The sequence below is a fragment of the Triticum aestivum genome, chromosome 7A, assembly GCF_018294505.1.
Source record: "Triticum aestivum cultivar Chinese Spring chromosome 7A, IWGSC CS RefSeq v2.1, whole genome shotgun sequence".
Classification (NCBI taxonomy): domain Eukaryota; kingdom Viridiplantae; phylum Streptophyta; class Magnoliopsida; order Poales; family Poaceae; genus Triticum; species Triticum aestivum.
Window position 1 is genome coordinate 201245396 of NC_057812.1, and position 17013 is coordinate 201262408.

Below are 17013 nucleotides of genomic sequence, written 5' to 3' on the forward strand. Positions count from 1 at the left end.
GGAGCGGCAAGACCCTAAGCCTGGGGATTCCCAAGGAACCCAAACGTAATATTCAAGGAGACTCAAGCATCTATGCTTGGGGATGCCCCGGTTGGCATGCCCTGTTACGTGTACAATCCATCGGTATACTACTTGGAGCTATATTTTAATTCATCACATGATATGAGTTTTTCTTGGAGCGTCTTGTATGATGGTAGTCTTTGCTTTTTTATTTTTAGTTTGCCACAATCATTGTTTGCTGCACACACACCTTTTTAGAGGGACACACATTTCTTCGTGATTTGTTAGAATACTCTATGTGCTTCATTTATATCTTTTGAGCTAGGCAGTTGCTCTAGTGCTTCACTTATATCTTTTAGAGCATGGTGGTGGTTATATTTTAAAGAAATAGTTACACTCTCATTCTTCACTTATATATTTTTGAGGCAGTCTAATAAATAGTAATGGCAATATGCACGTGTTATGAAATTGGTCCTGATATGATAGGTATTCACGAGGGATATAATAAAAACTTTCATGTAGTTCACTGAATATGATAAGTTTGATTCCTTGCAATAGTTTTGCAATATTGAGATGGTAGTATGTGGGAGTACTAGTGAATAATTGTGGTTTATTAAGAATATTGGTGTTAAGGTTTGTGATGCCCGAAGCATGCACATATAGTCTCCTGTTATGCGATGAAGTTGGGGCATGATTTATTATTGAGTGTTCCTTATGAGTGGCGGTCGGGGACGAGAGATGGTCTTTTCGTACCAATCTACCCACCCTAGGGTCATGCGTAGTAGTACTTTGCTTTGAGGGCTAATGAACTTTCACAATAAGTATGTGAATTCTTTATGACTACTATGAGTCCATGGATTATACGCACTCTCATCTTTCTGCCATTTGCTAGCCTCTCCGGTACCGTGCATTACCCTTTCTCACCTCGAGAGTTGGTGCAAACTTCTCCGATGCATCGAAACCCCATGATATGATATGCTCTATCACACATAAGCCTCCTTATATCTTCCTCAAAACAACCACCATACCTACCTATCATGGTATTTCCATAGCCATTTTGAGATATATTGCCATGCAACTTCCACCACTCCGTTTTTATGACATACACATTCATTGTCATATTGCTTTGCATGATCATATAGTGGACATAGTATTTGTGGCTCAGCCACCATCCATCATTATCATACATGTTACGCTTGCATCATTGCACATTCCGGTACACTACCAGAGGCATACATATAGAGTCATATTGTTCTAGTATCGAGTTGTAATATTGAGTTATAAGTAATTAAAAGTGTGATGATCATCATTATTAGAGCATTGTCCCAATGAGGAAAGGATGATGGAGACTATGAGTCCCCCACAAGTCCGGATGAGAAACCGAAAGGAAAATAAAATAAAATAAAAAGAGAAAAAAGAGGCCAGAAAGAGCCCAACAAAAAATGAGAGAAAAAGATAGAAGGGGAAATGTTGCTATCCTTTCCACACTTGTGCTTCAGCATAACACCATGTTTTTCATATAGAGAGTCTCCTATGTTGTCACTTTCATATCGTAGTGGGAATTTTTCATTATAGAACTTGGCTTGTATATCCTGATGATGGGCTTCCTCAAATGCCAGAGGTCTTCATGAGCAAGCAAGTTGGATGCACACCCACTTAGTTTTCAGTATGAGATTTCATACACTTATAGCTCTTAGTGCATTCGTTGCATGGCAATCCCTACTCCTCACATTGACATCAATTGATGGGCATCTCCATAGCTTGTTGAATAGCCGCGTTGATGTGAGACTATCTTCCTTTTCTGACTCCCCCTTATTGATCTCTATCACCACATTCTATTTCACCCATAGTGTGCTATGTCAATGGCTCACGCTCATGTATTGTGTGGGGTTGAAAAAGTTGAAGCACGTTAAAAAGTATGAAGCAATTGCTCGGCTTGTCATCGGGGTAGTTCATGATTAATACTTTGTGTTATGAAGACCAAGCATGGCAAGATTATATGATTTTGTAGGGATATTGTTTTTTAGCATTTTTATTTTTAAAGGCATGATTGTTTGTTAGTATGTCTGAGTGTTGATGTCTTTATATCAAATTATAGACTATTGCTTTGAATCATTCAGATCTTAATATTTATACCTAAAAGAAAGATTACATGATAAACATGTTAGGTAGAATTCCATCAAAAATTCTATTTTTATCGTTTACCTACTCAAGGACGAGCAAGAACTAAGCTTGGGGATGCTTGAGTACGTCTCCAATGCATCTATAATTTCTTATTGATCCATGCTATTATAGTATAAACCTTGGATTCTTTATATGCTATTTTATATCATTTTTGGGACTAACCTATTATCCCAGTGCCTGGTGCTAGTTGTTATCTTTTGCTTGTTTTTGGTTTTCCAAAAAATCAATATCAAATGGATTCCAAGCGCTACGAAACTTATTGATGATTTTTTTCTGAGCAAGAGAGACCCTAGAAGCTTAGTGAGTAGACCAGACGACAATCAAGGAGATAGCAAGGCAACATGGCATGCCATGTTGCATTGTGGGCCCCATGAGGCTTCATTTGACCTAATTCCACTTCTATGAATTCTCAAATATTGGGAAACCAACAGAGAGCCACCCAAAACCCTTTTTCCGCTACCGCAAGTTTCTGTTCTTCCGGGATCCCATCTGGAGGCCTTTTCCGGTGCTCTGTCGGAGGGGGAATCAATCATGGAGGGCTTCTACATCGTCCTTGCTTCCTTTCGGTGATGCATGAGTAGTTCACCATAGACCTACAGGTCCATCGGTGGTAGCTAGATGGCCTTTTCTCTCTCTTTGATCTTCAATATAATGTTCTCCTGGATGTTCTTTGATTTCTATTTGATGTAATCTTATTTGCGGTGTGTTTGTTGGGATCCGATGAATTGTGTGTTTATGATCTGAATATTCATGCGAAGTAACTGAGTCTTTTCTGAACTTAATTATGCATGATTGTTATAGATTTGTATTTCTCTCCAATATATGTTTGGTTTGGCCAACTAGATTGATTTATCTTCAGTGCGATATTGATGAATCTTGCGGTGCTCCATATCCGAGTGATACAAAGGGACAAGACACGTATTTGTATTGTTTCCATTAAGGTTAAAATGATGGGGTTCTTCATATTGATTGTGTTTACTTTGTCTACATCATGTCATTTTGCTTAAGGCGTTACTCTGTTTTCATACTTAATACCATAGATGCATGCTCGATGGCGGCCGATTGGTGGAGTAATAGTAGTAGATGCAGACAGAAGTCGATCTACTTGTCTCGGACATGCTGCCTATATTCATGATCATTGCCTTGGATATCGTCATAACTACGCGCTTTCTATCAATTACCCAACAGTAGTTTGTTCACCCACACTATATGTTGTGTGTTTAAGAGAGAAGCCTCTAGTGAAAACTATGGCCGCAGGGTCTACTTTTATCATATTACAAAAACCGAAATTCCGTTGCTGCAATTTTTTGTTTTTTATCTTGTTTTGCAATTTATCTATCTACCACTAAAAGATTTGATCATTTCAAGTAATGAGTTCAAGGGGATTGACAACCCTCTTGCCCGTTTGGGTGCAAGTATTTGCTTTTGTGTGTGCAGGTGCTGTTCACGAGGCTTTGTGTGATTCTCATATTGGTTCGATAAACTTGGTTCTCACCAAGGGGGATACTTATATCTATTGTACTGCATCTCCCCTCCTCTTCATGGAAAACCCCAATGTAGCTCACAAGTAGCAGCTTTTCCCCATGAAATTAGCTTTCTTGCAGAGAAAGAAGAGCCCCAACGGACCTTCACGGGTCCCTCATGCGGGTGGGGCCAATGACACCCCGGGAGACCATGTGCACCCACAGGCACCGCCTTACGACGATTCCTTTATCCAAAATCAGATATTTTCCATACAAAAATTCAAAAAAAAAATCAGCTCAGTCCAGCTTTGTGAATTTTTGATGTGTTTTTCCAAAAACTATAGGAACAGGAACTGGACTTTGGTACTGGATTGATAGGTTAGTTCAAATAAATATTGTGCCAAAAACATAAATACATGATGTAAATATAGTATGAATACTTCAGAAATTATAGATACGTTGGAGACCTATCAGTGAGTGACATAGCATGACATGCCTACTAGATGGAAAGAACGATAATGACCTTTGGACGTTGCCGTCCGGCTAGATGGCGTGTTTTGTCATGTTTACCTGGCCTTTGGACGCTGCAGCCATGCCAGTTGGTGTATGTGGTTGCACGCTCTTGGCGACTGCGCTCCCCTAGGACTAATCATCTATTCGGTTTGCTTTGCCTCCTTCTGCTCATGTGGTTTTAGGTGGGGGTTCTCGGTTCCAATTCCTCAGGTCATTTGACATGGGTGGTCGGTCGAGCATTGTATCGATCCGATTATTGGGTTGCCCTGGCAAGACAACGAAGCACATGGCCAACAATCGTTGTTGTTGCCGTTGCAAATATACAAGGCAATTACAAACTCAATATGAATATAATCACTTACATGCAATTCACCGGAAACATCATTCAAATGGTTCACCTAATTTCTTGATTGTTGTTTTTATGTCGCATTTACAAGATGAGGAAAGGCCGAAGCATGAAAAAAATCTTAGAGTCCATTCCCCTGCTCAAGCAAACAGCTTATGTGTTGCCAAAAAAATCCATGGCATTGATCATCGTCAAGGCAAATATAAATGTGGTATAAACATAATCATTTGCAGACGGTTGAAAAAACAACCCTTCAAATTGTTTTCTTCACTTTCGGGTAGTTTGTCTCTTCACCAATGGCGCAACGGTTCATTATAAAAAAAACTTGACAAAGAGAGATTAGTGCCTTGTTTTTTGAAACAAGGAGCACCCCACAATCGGTTTGTATTAATTACCATAACGAATTTTTACGTTTGTTATTAGCACTTGTGGCTTGTTTTTAATTAACAAGGAATAACCCTTCCACTAGAAAACCAAGAAACAACCAAGGAACACACCCTATGGAGCAGATGTAGTGGGACTAAACATCACATATGATATAAATAGTGAAATTTATAGTAAAAACAATAGTTGCATGCATATATGTGTACATGTATAACATAATAATACAATGACCTGAATGTAAAGTTCCAACAAGCATGCACATTTTGACCTTATTCCAGGATGCATTTGATATACTTCATTTTAGTTGAATTTATTTATGAAGCTGATTATATGTGCACTAATTTCCTTTGGTTTTTCTTCATTAATGAAATGTGCGACATCCTTCATTATCACCACATCATCCAGTAATGGAACAAACTTTTTGAAGCCTCCTTTGTTTATGAAATTTTGTGCGTCTGCAGTATTGTATGTTAGATCCAAATCACCAACAATGAACTTGGTTGGCACCTTTATCTCAGCTCCGGTCCATGGTGAAGTTAGATCCCATGTTCTGCACAGAAACAAACCAAATATGGTTGTTTAGACCAAAACATTGTGTGGTGTCACTGAGTCATCCTAGAAATACTTTTTGTGACTATTTCTTTGGGAGATCTAGAGTAATTATGTCTCTACGAGTGTATTGTGGATGACGTACACCATTGATTTATAATAAAACTTAACAATGTGGCATTGTTACCAACAAAATAGAAAAGTATAAAGTTTTGCGCAAGTAAATGACAATATTAATATATCATGTGTCGTAAATTACAACGTTTGCTCCATTATAGCAAAGGTGAATTTGCTTGTGAGACAATCTTTACAAACTTATGATAAATATTTCTTGGGACACCTTTTGGAGAAACCTTCTCTTATTCATTTAATCACCTCTAAATGAATTAATTATTGTTTTTGAAAAAGCAGAATTTATAGTATTGCGTATATTATTAGTTTTCTTATCTAGAACAGAATTCAAACATAATTGTGTATGTATGTACATCATTTCAAATATTGATGATATATCTAATCAGAAATCCAACCCCTCTTTCTCCCAAAAAAACCCTATACCTATAAAAAAATATCATTATGCAAAACATTTAAAGCCTTGAATCATATCTTAAGTTCAGATCCACATATTTACGTTAAGGTAATAGTTAATTATAATTATTCATAAAGTTAAAATCTAAAAGGAAAAGATTCCAAGGTAAGCAACTTATAATTACTTATTCAAAGCACGGTAGTAGTTCAATCCCCCGGTGAAACCAGACTTGTCAAACTCGGTCGTGTAGTACTTGATGTCCTCCTCCGTGATCCAACTCGGCAAGGGCACCTCCTCATCTGGTGAGCCCCATCCGCTCTTCGGGATGAAAAGTGGGCCAGGAGTTCGATAAGCGAAAAACTTTCTTAGCACCAACTCTGTACCAAGGCGCCTAAATTCCACTTCAACTGCTCCAGGCTCCTATAAATTAGATTTACAAGTAGCTCAATCATAATTTTTTAATGCAACTCCAGAGACAATATGAGAGTTGAAAATGAAATGACTTTAGTTAGTGCATCTTTGATTCATGTGATTCTCAAAAGCTAGCAATAGAATAAAACGTAGTATCACATTGTTATGGCATGTTGAATTCTACATGGCTAGAGAACTATAAGAATATAAAACAAAGAGTGTTTGGCAATATATAGATAATTAAAGGAAGTGTAATAAGTTGTTTGAGTCGATGGAAAGTTTCTCTAAAACATAATGCAATGCCATCCTTAGGATTTTTTGTTGGGGATTCCATGAATCCTAGGATTTAAACAACATACATGTGAAAATTCCTAAGGATCAAAATCCTCCTATTATCCTATGAATATCCTTTGAGGCAAAGATCCATTATAGCCTCGCCACACCAGAGAAGATGCCACATACGTGATAGGGGAATAAAACATGGCGTTCCGTTGTCACAAAATTACACAAGAGCCAATCTTATGGAATGGTAGATTGATAGAAACAAGAAGTAGTAAATAGAATGGTAACTTGGAGAGTACCTTCATCACTAGCATGAAAACACTTTTAGCTAAGGAGGAATTTAATTATTTTTACATTGTATAACATGTATCTGTCTGATTCAATTATTAACTAAATTTTAGAACAAGTGTCAGAGTTTCATACGGTCAGTGCCGTCGGGAGGATGGAGAGATTGTTCGAAGGAGCGCATGCGGTATAATTGGAATGTAAGATGTTACAATGAGAGGATTTGCCCAGGTTCGGGACCTCTGGGAAGGAGGTAATACCCTACTCCTGCCTTGGTTGTCTTTATTTCCAACGGTGGTCGACAGAGATCTAAAGGATCGCTGGCGAGATCTTCTCTTGTGGTTATAATTCACCCTGCTAGTGGCTCAGGGTGGCATCCATCCTAGGGTTTTTTCTCTCTTCTTTTTTCCCACTGCGCCTATCCTTAACCTTCGCCTTGTATACCGACATGGCTAGGGTTACATTTCTTAACTTGAGATGGGTCCAGGGTTGACTACTCGGATGGCCTCGTGTCACGATGTCATCAACATTCAAAATGTCATGGTGTCGCTTCGGGGCCGACGGTCAAGCCCATGTGCCTCTATAAAGCCTGGGTAGCTAGGGCGAGTGAGCATAGGAAGCTTGGCCCTTATTCCGATGCTTTTGTTTCTTCCGAGCCAGTGGTGGCTTAGTTTTTAGTGGGCGAAGAATGACCAGCCGGGGGTTTGGAGTAGATGACTCTGACAGGTACCGATGAAGATAGGGCGGGCCTTCGCCCTCCCTCCCCACAAGGCACAGTGTTGGTGTTCTAGGATTCCCTCCCTCTATGATGTTTCTTGAACAGAACAATGTCGTTGTCGAGGGGAACATGGAGGCCTCCAATTCTTCCATGGCCATGCCCTCTGATCGCCTCGCCGTGGACGAGGTGGAGAAGGAGGATTTGGGTATCTTATCTTACACGCTGGCAAACATGAATCCAAGAGTTGTACCTATGTCAAGGGAGGCCACTTGGCGGCCTAGAAGGAGAGGCATCTTTCTGGGCTTTCCTCGACAGTGTCCTTTGAGTAAAGTTTCTTCACATGGTCTTTAGAGCATTTGGTTCCACACGAGTGTCAGCCTCTCAGGTGTTCATTGCCTTCACCGAATGGCTTGCCTGATTTGGGGGCCAAAGCTGCCCAGGACGCCATTCCATTGTGTGTCGCACTCAAGCGCATTCAGCACATGAAGGATCTCCTCACATATGTTGAAGCATAAGAATTCAAGGAGTCCTCTCAGTGTGGAGCTGATGCTCCACAGGGCAAGGTGAGCATGGCCTCGTCACCCTTCCCAGATGGGTCACCTAGCATAATCCACCGGGCGAGGACGCCATGGACGACAGCTGCTGACGAGTAGAATACAGTGTATTCAGTTGGCTCCCAGCTGGGGGAATCTAGCTAATGGCCCATTGTTGGGCATATCATTAATTCCTTTAGAGTATTGAGTGGCGTTTGGTAGGCCGACGAAGTCTGCCCCCAACTGGTGTCCTGTGGGTAACACCCTCACTTCTTGTCCGAGAACCGTGTCCTAAACCATGATGCATGAAGTCTCTCATGGGAGGGGTTCATCTTTCGACCCACGGGGTGCACCTCGTTATAACCCTTCACTCAGTGTGCCCGTAGAGTTGAGGACCCAATGGTCATCTGTCAGAACCCTATATGAACTGAAAAGCCAACCTCATGTGGCTATATAGGGTTGTGCAAAAGATGAACATCATTCCCATTGTGAAAACGAGGCCTTCCTCCTTTGGGATGCCCAAGTGGTCATTTTCCTTGCCATTGTGTAACACCCCGGATATGATTTACCTAATATGTACTCCAACTCTTGTCGTTTCCGGCCTTAAGTTATTTTATTTTCTCGGGTTCGGGTTTTTGTCTCCGTGTGTTGTTGTCGTTGTCATGCATCTCATATCACGTCATCATGTGCATTGCATTTGCATACATGTTCGTCTCATGCATTCGAGCATTTTCCCCGTTGTCTGTTTTGCATTCCGGTGCTCCGTTCTCCTCCGGTGGTCATTTCTACCTTTCTTTCATGTGTGGGGATTAAACATTTCCGGATTGGACCGAGACTTGCCAAGCAGCCTTGGTTTACTACCGGTAGACCGCCTGTCAAGTTTCGTACCATTTGGACTTCGTTTGATGCTCCAACGGTTAACCGAGGGACCGAGAAGGCCTCGTGTGTTTTGCAGCCCAACACCTCTCCATCATCTAGAGCGTTCGATCACGATCGCGTGGCCCAAAACCGCACTCCATTTGGAGCTTCCTAGCTCCTCCTACCTATAAAACTAGCACCCACTCCGAAATTCTCCTTCTCCTTCCCCCGAAACCCTAGCCCCCTTCGTCTCCACACGCCGGCGGACATTTTTCCGTCCGTCCGGACATGTCCACCGCCCTTAGGGCGCCACGTGTCGCTCCCTGACTGGGCGAGCCGCCGCGCCCACTTCGCCGCCCCACCGGCCCGTCGAAGCCCGCCGCAGGCCCTCCCGGCCCGCGCCCCGATCTGCTCCGCCCCGCGCCTCGCGCCTCCAGCCGCCGCCGTCTTCGTCGGGTCCGGCCGCCGCGCCGCCTCCCGGCCCGCTCCACCGCCAAGCCGAGCCGCCGTCCCGCTCCGTCCCCGGCCGCGCCTCGCCGCCCGGCCTCTCCGCCTCGCCGCCCGGCCTCTCCGCCGACGTCCTCCTCCTTCGGCCGGCGAGCCCTCCAAGTCCGACGACCTCGGCGAACCTCGAACCTCGCGCCGCTACAGTGCCCTCCAGATCCAGATCGGGATCGGTTGACCTTTTGCCCCGAAACCCTAACTTTTTGCGTTTTTCATCATGCTATAACTCCGCATCCGTAGCTCCGTTTTGGGCATATAGCATATCAAAATGTTCGCCTCAGAGAGTACATCATTTCATCTAATTGCCTCATTTTCATTTGATTTCATCTTGATGCCTGAAATGCTGTTGGAACAATGCTATTTGAGATACTTGTCAGATCTACTGCTCCAATTAGCTATTTGTCATTTTTGCCATGATTATTGTGTGCATGATATGCCCCTGAGCTCTTCATGTCTTTTGTTATATGTTTTTCCATCTATCCAGAGGTGCAACCCATGTATTTTTGTGATGTGTGTGGTGACTAGCACAAGCTTGCAAAGTAGAGCATTTGTTAATGCTGATTTCAGGGACTTAGTAATTTCACTAAGTCCTTGATCTGTTTATCTCAATATGCCATATGTTCATGTTGTTTTCTAGTGATCCGTGCCTCTTTTGAGGATGATCAGTAAGGATGTTTTGTTATTCTTGTAGTGCTCTATCCATCCATGTCTTTGTTTGCAATTATGGAGCACCCTAGCTTGAGTCAATCGAGCTCTACTTTTACTATTTCGTGAATCTGGGCAGATTGTCTACTTGTTAGCGATTTTGCCGAGGATGTTGTAGTTGATCCGTGCATGCTATGTTATTGTTCTTGCCATGTCTAGCTTGTATAATGTGTATTCTTGATGGGTGTATGCTTAGATTGTCATGACTTGCTCTGTAGTGAGTGTATCGAGCTCGTAAACATGCCTACTTGATATCTGTTTTTGCATGTTCCAGTTTTTCACAAAGTCTGAGAACTGCTTATATTTTTGCCATGTTCTCATGCTTGCAAATGCATTTTCTGATCCCTTTTAGCTCAAGGTCATTAAGGAACTTTTGTTAAGCTCTTTGAGTAGCTCCATGCCATGCTTTACTTTTCTATGTTCAGTACATGTAGCATATATTTTTTCATGCTCTAAAGTGTGCTACCTGATCTGAAATTCCAGACAAGTATTGATTTCACTAAGTCTGAAATCTATTTACCAAATGCATTTTTGTCATGCTTGTTTGAACCTGTTAATGGATGAATTGACCGTAGCTCAGTGTTCATCTTTTGTTAAGCATCATGAATGGATCCCTGCCATGTATTTTGTTGCCATGTTTGAGTGCTGTAGCATGTTCATCTTGTTGCATTTAGATGGCTACTTGCTGTAAATCGCAAAGTAGTGTCAAATTTGAATTGCTTGCCATTTCCAAACCGTGACTCCGATTCCGGCGTTCTTTATATCGTTTTCAAGAGAAATCATCTCACTTTTCTAGTGGCACACTAGGATTTCTAAGTTGAGGCCAGGTTCATTCATTCCTTGTCAAATCTTGCATATGCATCACATATCGCATCCCGCATAGCATACCATGTTTGCATCATGTTGTTTGAGCTTTGCACGTGGTTGATTGTGTTCCGTTTGCTTGTTTTGTCTTGTTTGGATAGAGTCGGGAGACGAGTTCGCTAACGAGGAGCCCGTTGAGTTTGCTTTCGAGGATCCGGTCAAGTCTGACAACTTTGCAGGCAAGATGATCATACCCTCGAAATCACTACTATCTTTGCTTTGTTAGATGCTCGCTCTTTTGCTATGCCTATGCTACGATGCCTACCACTTGCTTATCATGCCTCCCTATCTGCCATGTCAAACCTCTAACCCACCATGTCCTAGCAAACCGTTGATTGACTATGTTACCGCTTTGCTCAGCCCCTCTTATAGCGTTGCTAGTTGCAGGTGAAGATTGGAGGTCGTTCCTTGTTGGAACATTATTTACTTGTTGGGATATCATTATATTATCTTGTTATCTTAATGCATCTATATACTTGGTAAAGGGTGGAAGGCTCAGCCTCTCGCCTAGTGTTTTGTTCTACTCTTGTCGCCCTAGTTTTCGTCATATCGGTGTTATGTTCCCGGATTTTGCGTTCCTTACGCGGTTGGGTGATAATGGGAACCCCTTGATAGTTTGCCTTGAGTAAAGCTTTTCCAGCAATGCCCAACCTTGATTTTACCATTTGCCACCTAGCCTCTTTTTCCTTTGGGTTTCCGGAGCCCGAGGGTCATCTTATTTAACCCCCCCCCCCGGGCCAGTGCTCCTCTGAGTGTTGGTCCAAACTAGAGTCATGTGCAGCGCCCCCTTGGGGAAACTCGAGGTTTGGTTTTAGTTGTATGGAGAGCTCATCTGAGTGTGCCCTGAGAATGAGATATGTGCAGCTCCTATCAGGATTTGTCGGCATATTCAGGCGGTGTTGCTGGATTTGTTTTAACTTGTCGAAGTGTCTTGAAGAACCGGGATGCCGAGTCTGATCGGAATGTCTTGGGAGAAGGTCTATTCCTTCATTGACCGTGAGAGCTTGTCATGGGCTAAGTTGAGACTCCCCTGCAGGGATTTGAACTTTCGAAAGCCGTGCCCGCGATTATGGGCAGATGGGAATTTGTTAATGTCCGCTTGTAGATAACTTGAACCTTAACTTAATTAAAATGAATCAACTGTGTGAGTTACCATAATGGTCTCTTTTCGGCGGAGTCCGGGAACTGAACACGGTGTTGGAGTAATGCTTGCCGCAGGTTGCTCTCTAGTTACTCGTTCGCGCTTTGCCTTTCTCTTCTCGCTCTCTTTTTCGAACAGGTTATCCACCATATATGCTAGTCGCTTGCTGCAGCTCCACATATTTACCTTGCCTTACCTATAAGCTTAAATAGTCTTGATCGCGAGGGTGCGAGATTGCTGAGTCCCTGTGGCTCACAGATTACTTCCAAAACAGATGCAGAGCCCGATGACTCCGTTCCAGATGACGCGCTTGAGCTCAAGTGGGAGTTTGATGAGGACTCACGTCGTTACTATGTTTCTTTCCCTGACGATCAGTAGTGGTGCCCAGTTGGGGCGATCGGGACCGTGTCGCATGTTGGGGTTATCTTTTATTTTGGCGATGTAGTCGGGCCATGAGTGTTTGATTGATGTAATGCTATTTATGTATTTTGATTGACATGGCGAGTGTAAGCCAACTATGTATCTCCCCTTTTATTATCTATATTACATGGGATGTTGTGAAGATTGCCTAACTTGTGACATTGCTTTTAATGCGGTTATGCCTCTAAGTCGTGTCTCGACACGTGAGAGATATAACCGCATCAAGGACGTTACACATTGCTAGATTGATGGCGCACTCGAAGAATCCTTCACCACATGATACACCATTTGCGGGCCTTGGCCAACTTAGGTTTCATGTGTTTCACTCCATCACATTACCAAAGGACGAATATGTAGCTTCTCAAGCTGGACGCCAATGGGAAAACACCAAGGGGTAGCGTGTTTCTCATTAGCCTGATCTTTTCACTCGAGGTAGACATCTCAACCACCGCAAGAATTGCACCAGAGTGGGCCCATGCACCAGGAGCTCAGGGCTCGAGAGTTTGCCGTTCTATTGGTCCTCGGTGCTATGTCGACCCTTACCGATGGACCAAATCCTTCTTAGGAGATCATCCGCGAGAGGCATTAGACCTCTTTATCACCATCCCGGGTGAATGTTCCGGCTAGACCCCCCCTCCTCGCGCTGGCTAAGAAGATGACAATCTTACGTTCTCTGCCTAGAGCTTGGCCTGTGAAGTCTGCATGCCTCGCCCACCGTATGATGAGGGATATGTTAGGGCTTCGGGGACCACATTTCTCCTTTTGGGGCTTGTCGAACATTTTGACGGAAGGAGTCCGAACGCCGCCTCGCACGGGCCTTCTCCCAGGAGCGGCGGACCGCAAGCCGAACGACCATCTCCTCCTCGGGGCCGCATGGGATGAGTTCAGGGTCAGGATCTAAAAGTGAAGGAGTCGGATCCGGTGGCAGCCATGCCGGAGATGGTTGGAGATCGTCGAACAGGAGCTTGGGTGGCAGAGGGGAGTGGAGTGAAGTGAAGTGGCTAGGGTTTGGTCCGGTTAGGGGTGGGGAGGAATATATGTGGGGTCGAGTGGACCAGCGTAAATTGGGTCCAACGTGGTGGACGTGCCCGGGCGTCCCATATCCTCTTTATATTTGAGCTGGATATGTGGGGTGTCGATTAGTCTGGGTGTTTGAGGCCAGTTGAAGAGTTCATCTAGATCGAATTTTCATGACCGGTCAGTAACCGGACCGTATACGCAGACGTTTGAGGCGTCCGGCGTCATATGCTACGAGGGGTGCTGGATTGCTTGATGGTACGAAGATTGAACAATAAGTGTTGTATGTGGAGCAGTTTCGTTCAATTTATGTTTATATATGGTCCTTGTTTGTTTTTTTACTTTGGTTCTACTGATCTGTTACTTCTGTATAGATCGTTGGTTGTCGGTGATTGTGCTAGGAGCATCCTTAATTGGGTCATCCGTCGGGGATTGTGCCGCATGCTGTACTATTCTCTTATCTAATGATGAATATATACAGCTCTTCTGCATGGTTAAATAAAAAATACTGATAAAACTAGACTTTTGCATGGTATCTAGTACAGTACATACCTGGAAGCGGCAGACGTAGTAGTCATCCCCGTACAGAGCCCTGAAGGCGTCCACGGGCTTCACCGCCGGGTTCCGAGGGTTGAAGGCGACGCTCAAGGCGACCAGTGCCTTCACCCTATCCGGCCGGAACAGGCAGAGGCTCCAGGCTATCAAGGCGCCCCAGTCGTGCGCCACCACGAAGACCTGCTTCTGGCCGAGGGAGTCGACGAGCGCGACGAGGTCGCCGACGACATGCAGCGCGGTGTACTGGTCCGGGCCGCCGGAGGGCGCGTCGGAGTCACCGTAGCCGCGCATGTCGGGCGCGACGGCGCGGTAGCCCGCCGCGGCCAGCGCGGGCATCTGGTGCCGCCAGGTGTACCACAGCTCCGGGAACCCGTGCAGCAGCAGCACCACGGGCGCGCCCGCCGGCCCGGCCTCCGCGACGTGCAGGCGCACCCCGTTCACGTCGACGTTGCGGTGCGTGATCACGCCGTCGGAGGCCATCTCTGGGCTCGGGAGCGGTGCCGGACTGACGACGGAGCAACGCAGGAGCAGCAGAGCTTGTTGAGGCAAGGCTTTGGTGGTGGGTTGTGGCTGGACGCGACGGGCCGGACCGCGCTATAAGGCGTGTGGGTGGATCGCACGCGGGGGTACTTGTTAAGAGGGCGACATAGAGCGAGGGGGTTGCGTGCCCGAGCATTGCACGACATCTCGCATCCTCCTGCGGGTTCCTATCCTGGTGCATGCACCGGCACCCGGCTCAGGAATGTTTCCTTAATTTCAGGGATCTGTCTAGGACACATCTAGATGTGACATAATTATGACACATCTAGATGTGACATAATTATGTCACATCTAAACTCATATCCACTCTATTTATGGTCTATTGTTTTTGTTTTAGTTTTTTTTTCTTATTGCTGCATTATATATTTATGGGAGTTTAGATGTGACATTTTTAAAAAACATCTAGATGTGAATTAGTCAAACTGTAATTTCAATGAAAATCTCCGGATGCCCGGCACTCGATCACTTGATATTGTGATAGTGGGTTTTCGTCAATTTCAATGGAAAATCTCCGTACGCCCCAAACGTGTGGATCGCTGTGGTCTTACAGTGTGACTTGAATTCTTGAACCCAATTCAGTCTTTAAAGTGACACGTGCACGAATCGAGAATCACCGGCCAATTCTCGACCGAACGTTCGTGTTCCGTTTGCACCTGCACTTGTACACGAGTGCGATTTTGTTTTCCACTCGGCACACATACAGCATTATTAGAACACAAGATGGCACTTGCTCTAAAAGAAAGTAAAAAAAGATGACACGCTCGCCTATTTCATTCCAAGTAGTCCCTCTCATCGCAAATCTGTCTTACAGCGCACCTTTCTTTTCCAACATCATTGAAGGCTTACAAATGTACGCCTCTATTTGTCTGCAAACACGTCTCAACATGTCCATGGACTGTCAAGTCGGTGCCGATCGTTCAATGGTAGCCATAAATATAGCCTACTCATTTGTTTCTCTTTTTTTTCTCCAAGTCATCTTTCTTGAAAATAATCAAAAATAAATACTACAATGCAATAATAATTCAAATATAAATATTACAATCCAGACATCATGTTTCAAAATAACATAGCTTAAACTAAAAAAAACATTTATTCGCCCACATGTTCTAATTGTTTCCGTGAAGCACCGACAAATGCATCATGTCACATCCCAAATTTTTCAAATTATGATGCGAGCATGTCATTCATAAGCATGCCATGATTTCAATGCATTTTCAGGTTTGGGGATAAATTTGGCTATTCTATAAACCCTAATTTAATTATAGAATTATTTAAATGGTCCATATCGAGTCCATTTGCAGAAATGAATTTCCAAACATGCGTTGGGTCTGGAAATATTTTCATATAAACTATAATAGCCCTACTGTCTTTGTGCATGTTTCTGAATTTTTAGAATTTGAATTCGTATTGTTTAAACAGAATTTGAATGGGTATTATGTAAACCCAAATGCAAATTATAGGTCAGATCTGTAAGAAAAAGGAAATGGCTACTGTAGCCATTCACTGGGATTAACGGTGCAGACCAGCTGGCCACCTCACCCAATTCATATTAGCATGGCCGAACCGGTACGAGCAGCGCGGTTAAGTCATGCACAGATGATGTGTATCGCCTGCTGCGAGCGCTAGCAACGGGCAGACAAATCAATCGTGCTACACGCGCTTGCAAGCTAGCCGATTTGAAACGTTTTCGGACAGGGTTTTCTTTTATTTTTTATTTTTTTATTACTGATTAGCAAATATGTCCGTGTGCTGCAATGGGAGAGTAAATATTTTTTTATCCAAGCAATTGTTCTCATTTCGATTCAACTTTGGTTCTGAATCGTAATAATGATGGCGTGCACCTACGGCCAAGCTCAGATAGCAATCAGTCGGTGTCGTTCAACATTACGGAGGACGCATCTATTAATTAAGTCTATTTAAGAAAGTCTATATGTGACACCGTCACATGCCAGCGGATAAAACACAAATTAAGATCTTATATATCGGTTCCAATAATAACGTCCATGACTATCACAAGAATTGTTTGGATATTTTCAAAATAAATCTTCATCTACTTCTGATGTTCATAAGTTTTATAAGTGTGTGTATTTGCTACAAAATTTATTTGTGTATTCACTATAAAAAGAATTGTGTAGTCCATTGATAAATACGTGTGTGAATTTCACCAAAAAGATTACGTACGTAGGGTCTTCGATCATAGGACATGTACAGAAAG

At 43.5% G+C, this 17013-nt stretch overlaps 1 protein-coding gene across 1 annotated transcript; it reads right to left on the reverse strand.

Moving 5' to 3' along the window:
• Window positions 1-5021: 5021 nt before the first annotated feature.
• LOC123150460 (epoxide hydrolase A) lies at window positions 5022-14847 on the reverse strand. The gene is made up of 3 exons (XM_044570310.1): window positions 14256-14847; window positions 6150-6385; window positions 5022-5440 (listed from the first exon to the last, which is right to left on the reverse strand). The coding sequence occupies exons 1-3, from the start codon at window positions 14736-14738 to the stop codon at window positions 5191-5193; spliced, it is 969 nt and encodes a 322-aa protein (XP_044426245.1). The 5' UTR covers window positions 14739-14847; the 3' UTR covers window positions 5022-5190.
• Between the last annotated feature and the right edge of the window lie 2166 nt (window positions 14848-17013).

What these genes read in the sequence shown, in the direction of transcription:
- LOC123150460 (XM_044570310.1), bottom strand. Translation starts at nt 14,738, where the DNA reads ATGGCCTCCGACGGCGTGATCACGCACCGCAACGTCGACGTGAACGGG. An exon ending in ACTACGTCTGCCGCTTCCAG is followed by an intron (nt 6,386 to 14,255) that starts GTATGTACTGTA and finishes TCTAATTTATAG; the next exon opens with GAGCCTGGAGCAGTTGAAGT. An exon ending in TACTACCGTGCTTTGAATAA is followed by an intron (nt 5,441 to 6,149) that starts GTAATTATAAGT and finishes GTTTCTGTGCAG; the next exon opens with AACATGGGATCTAACTTCAC.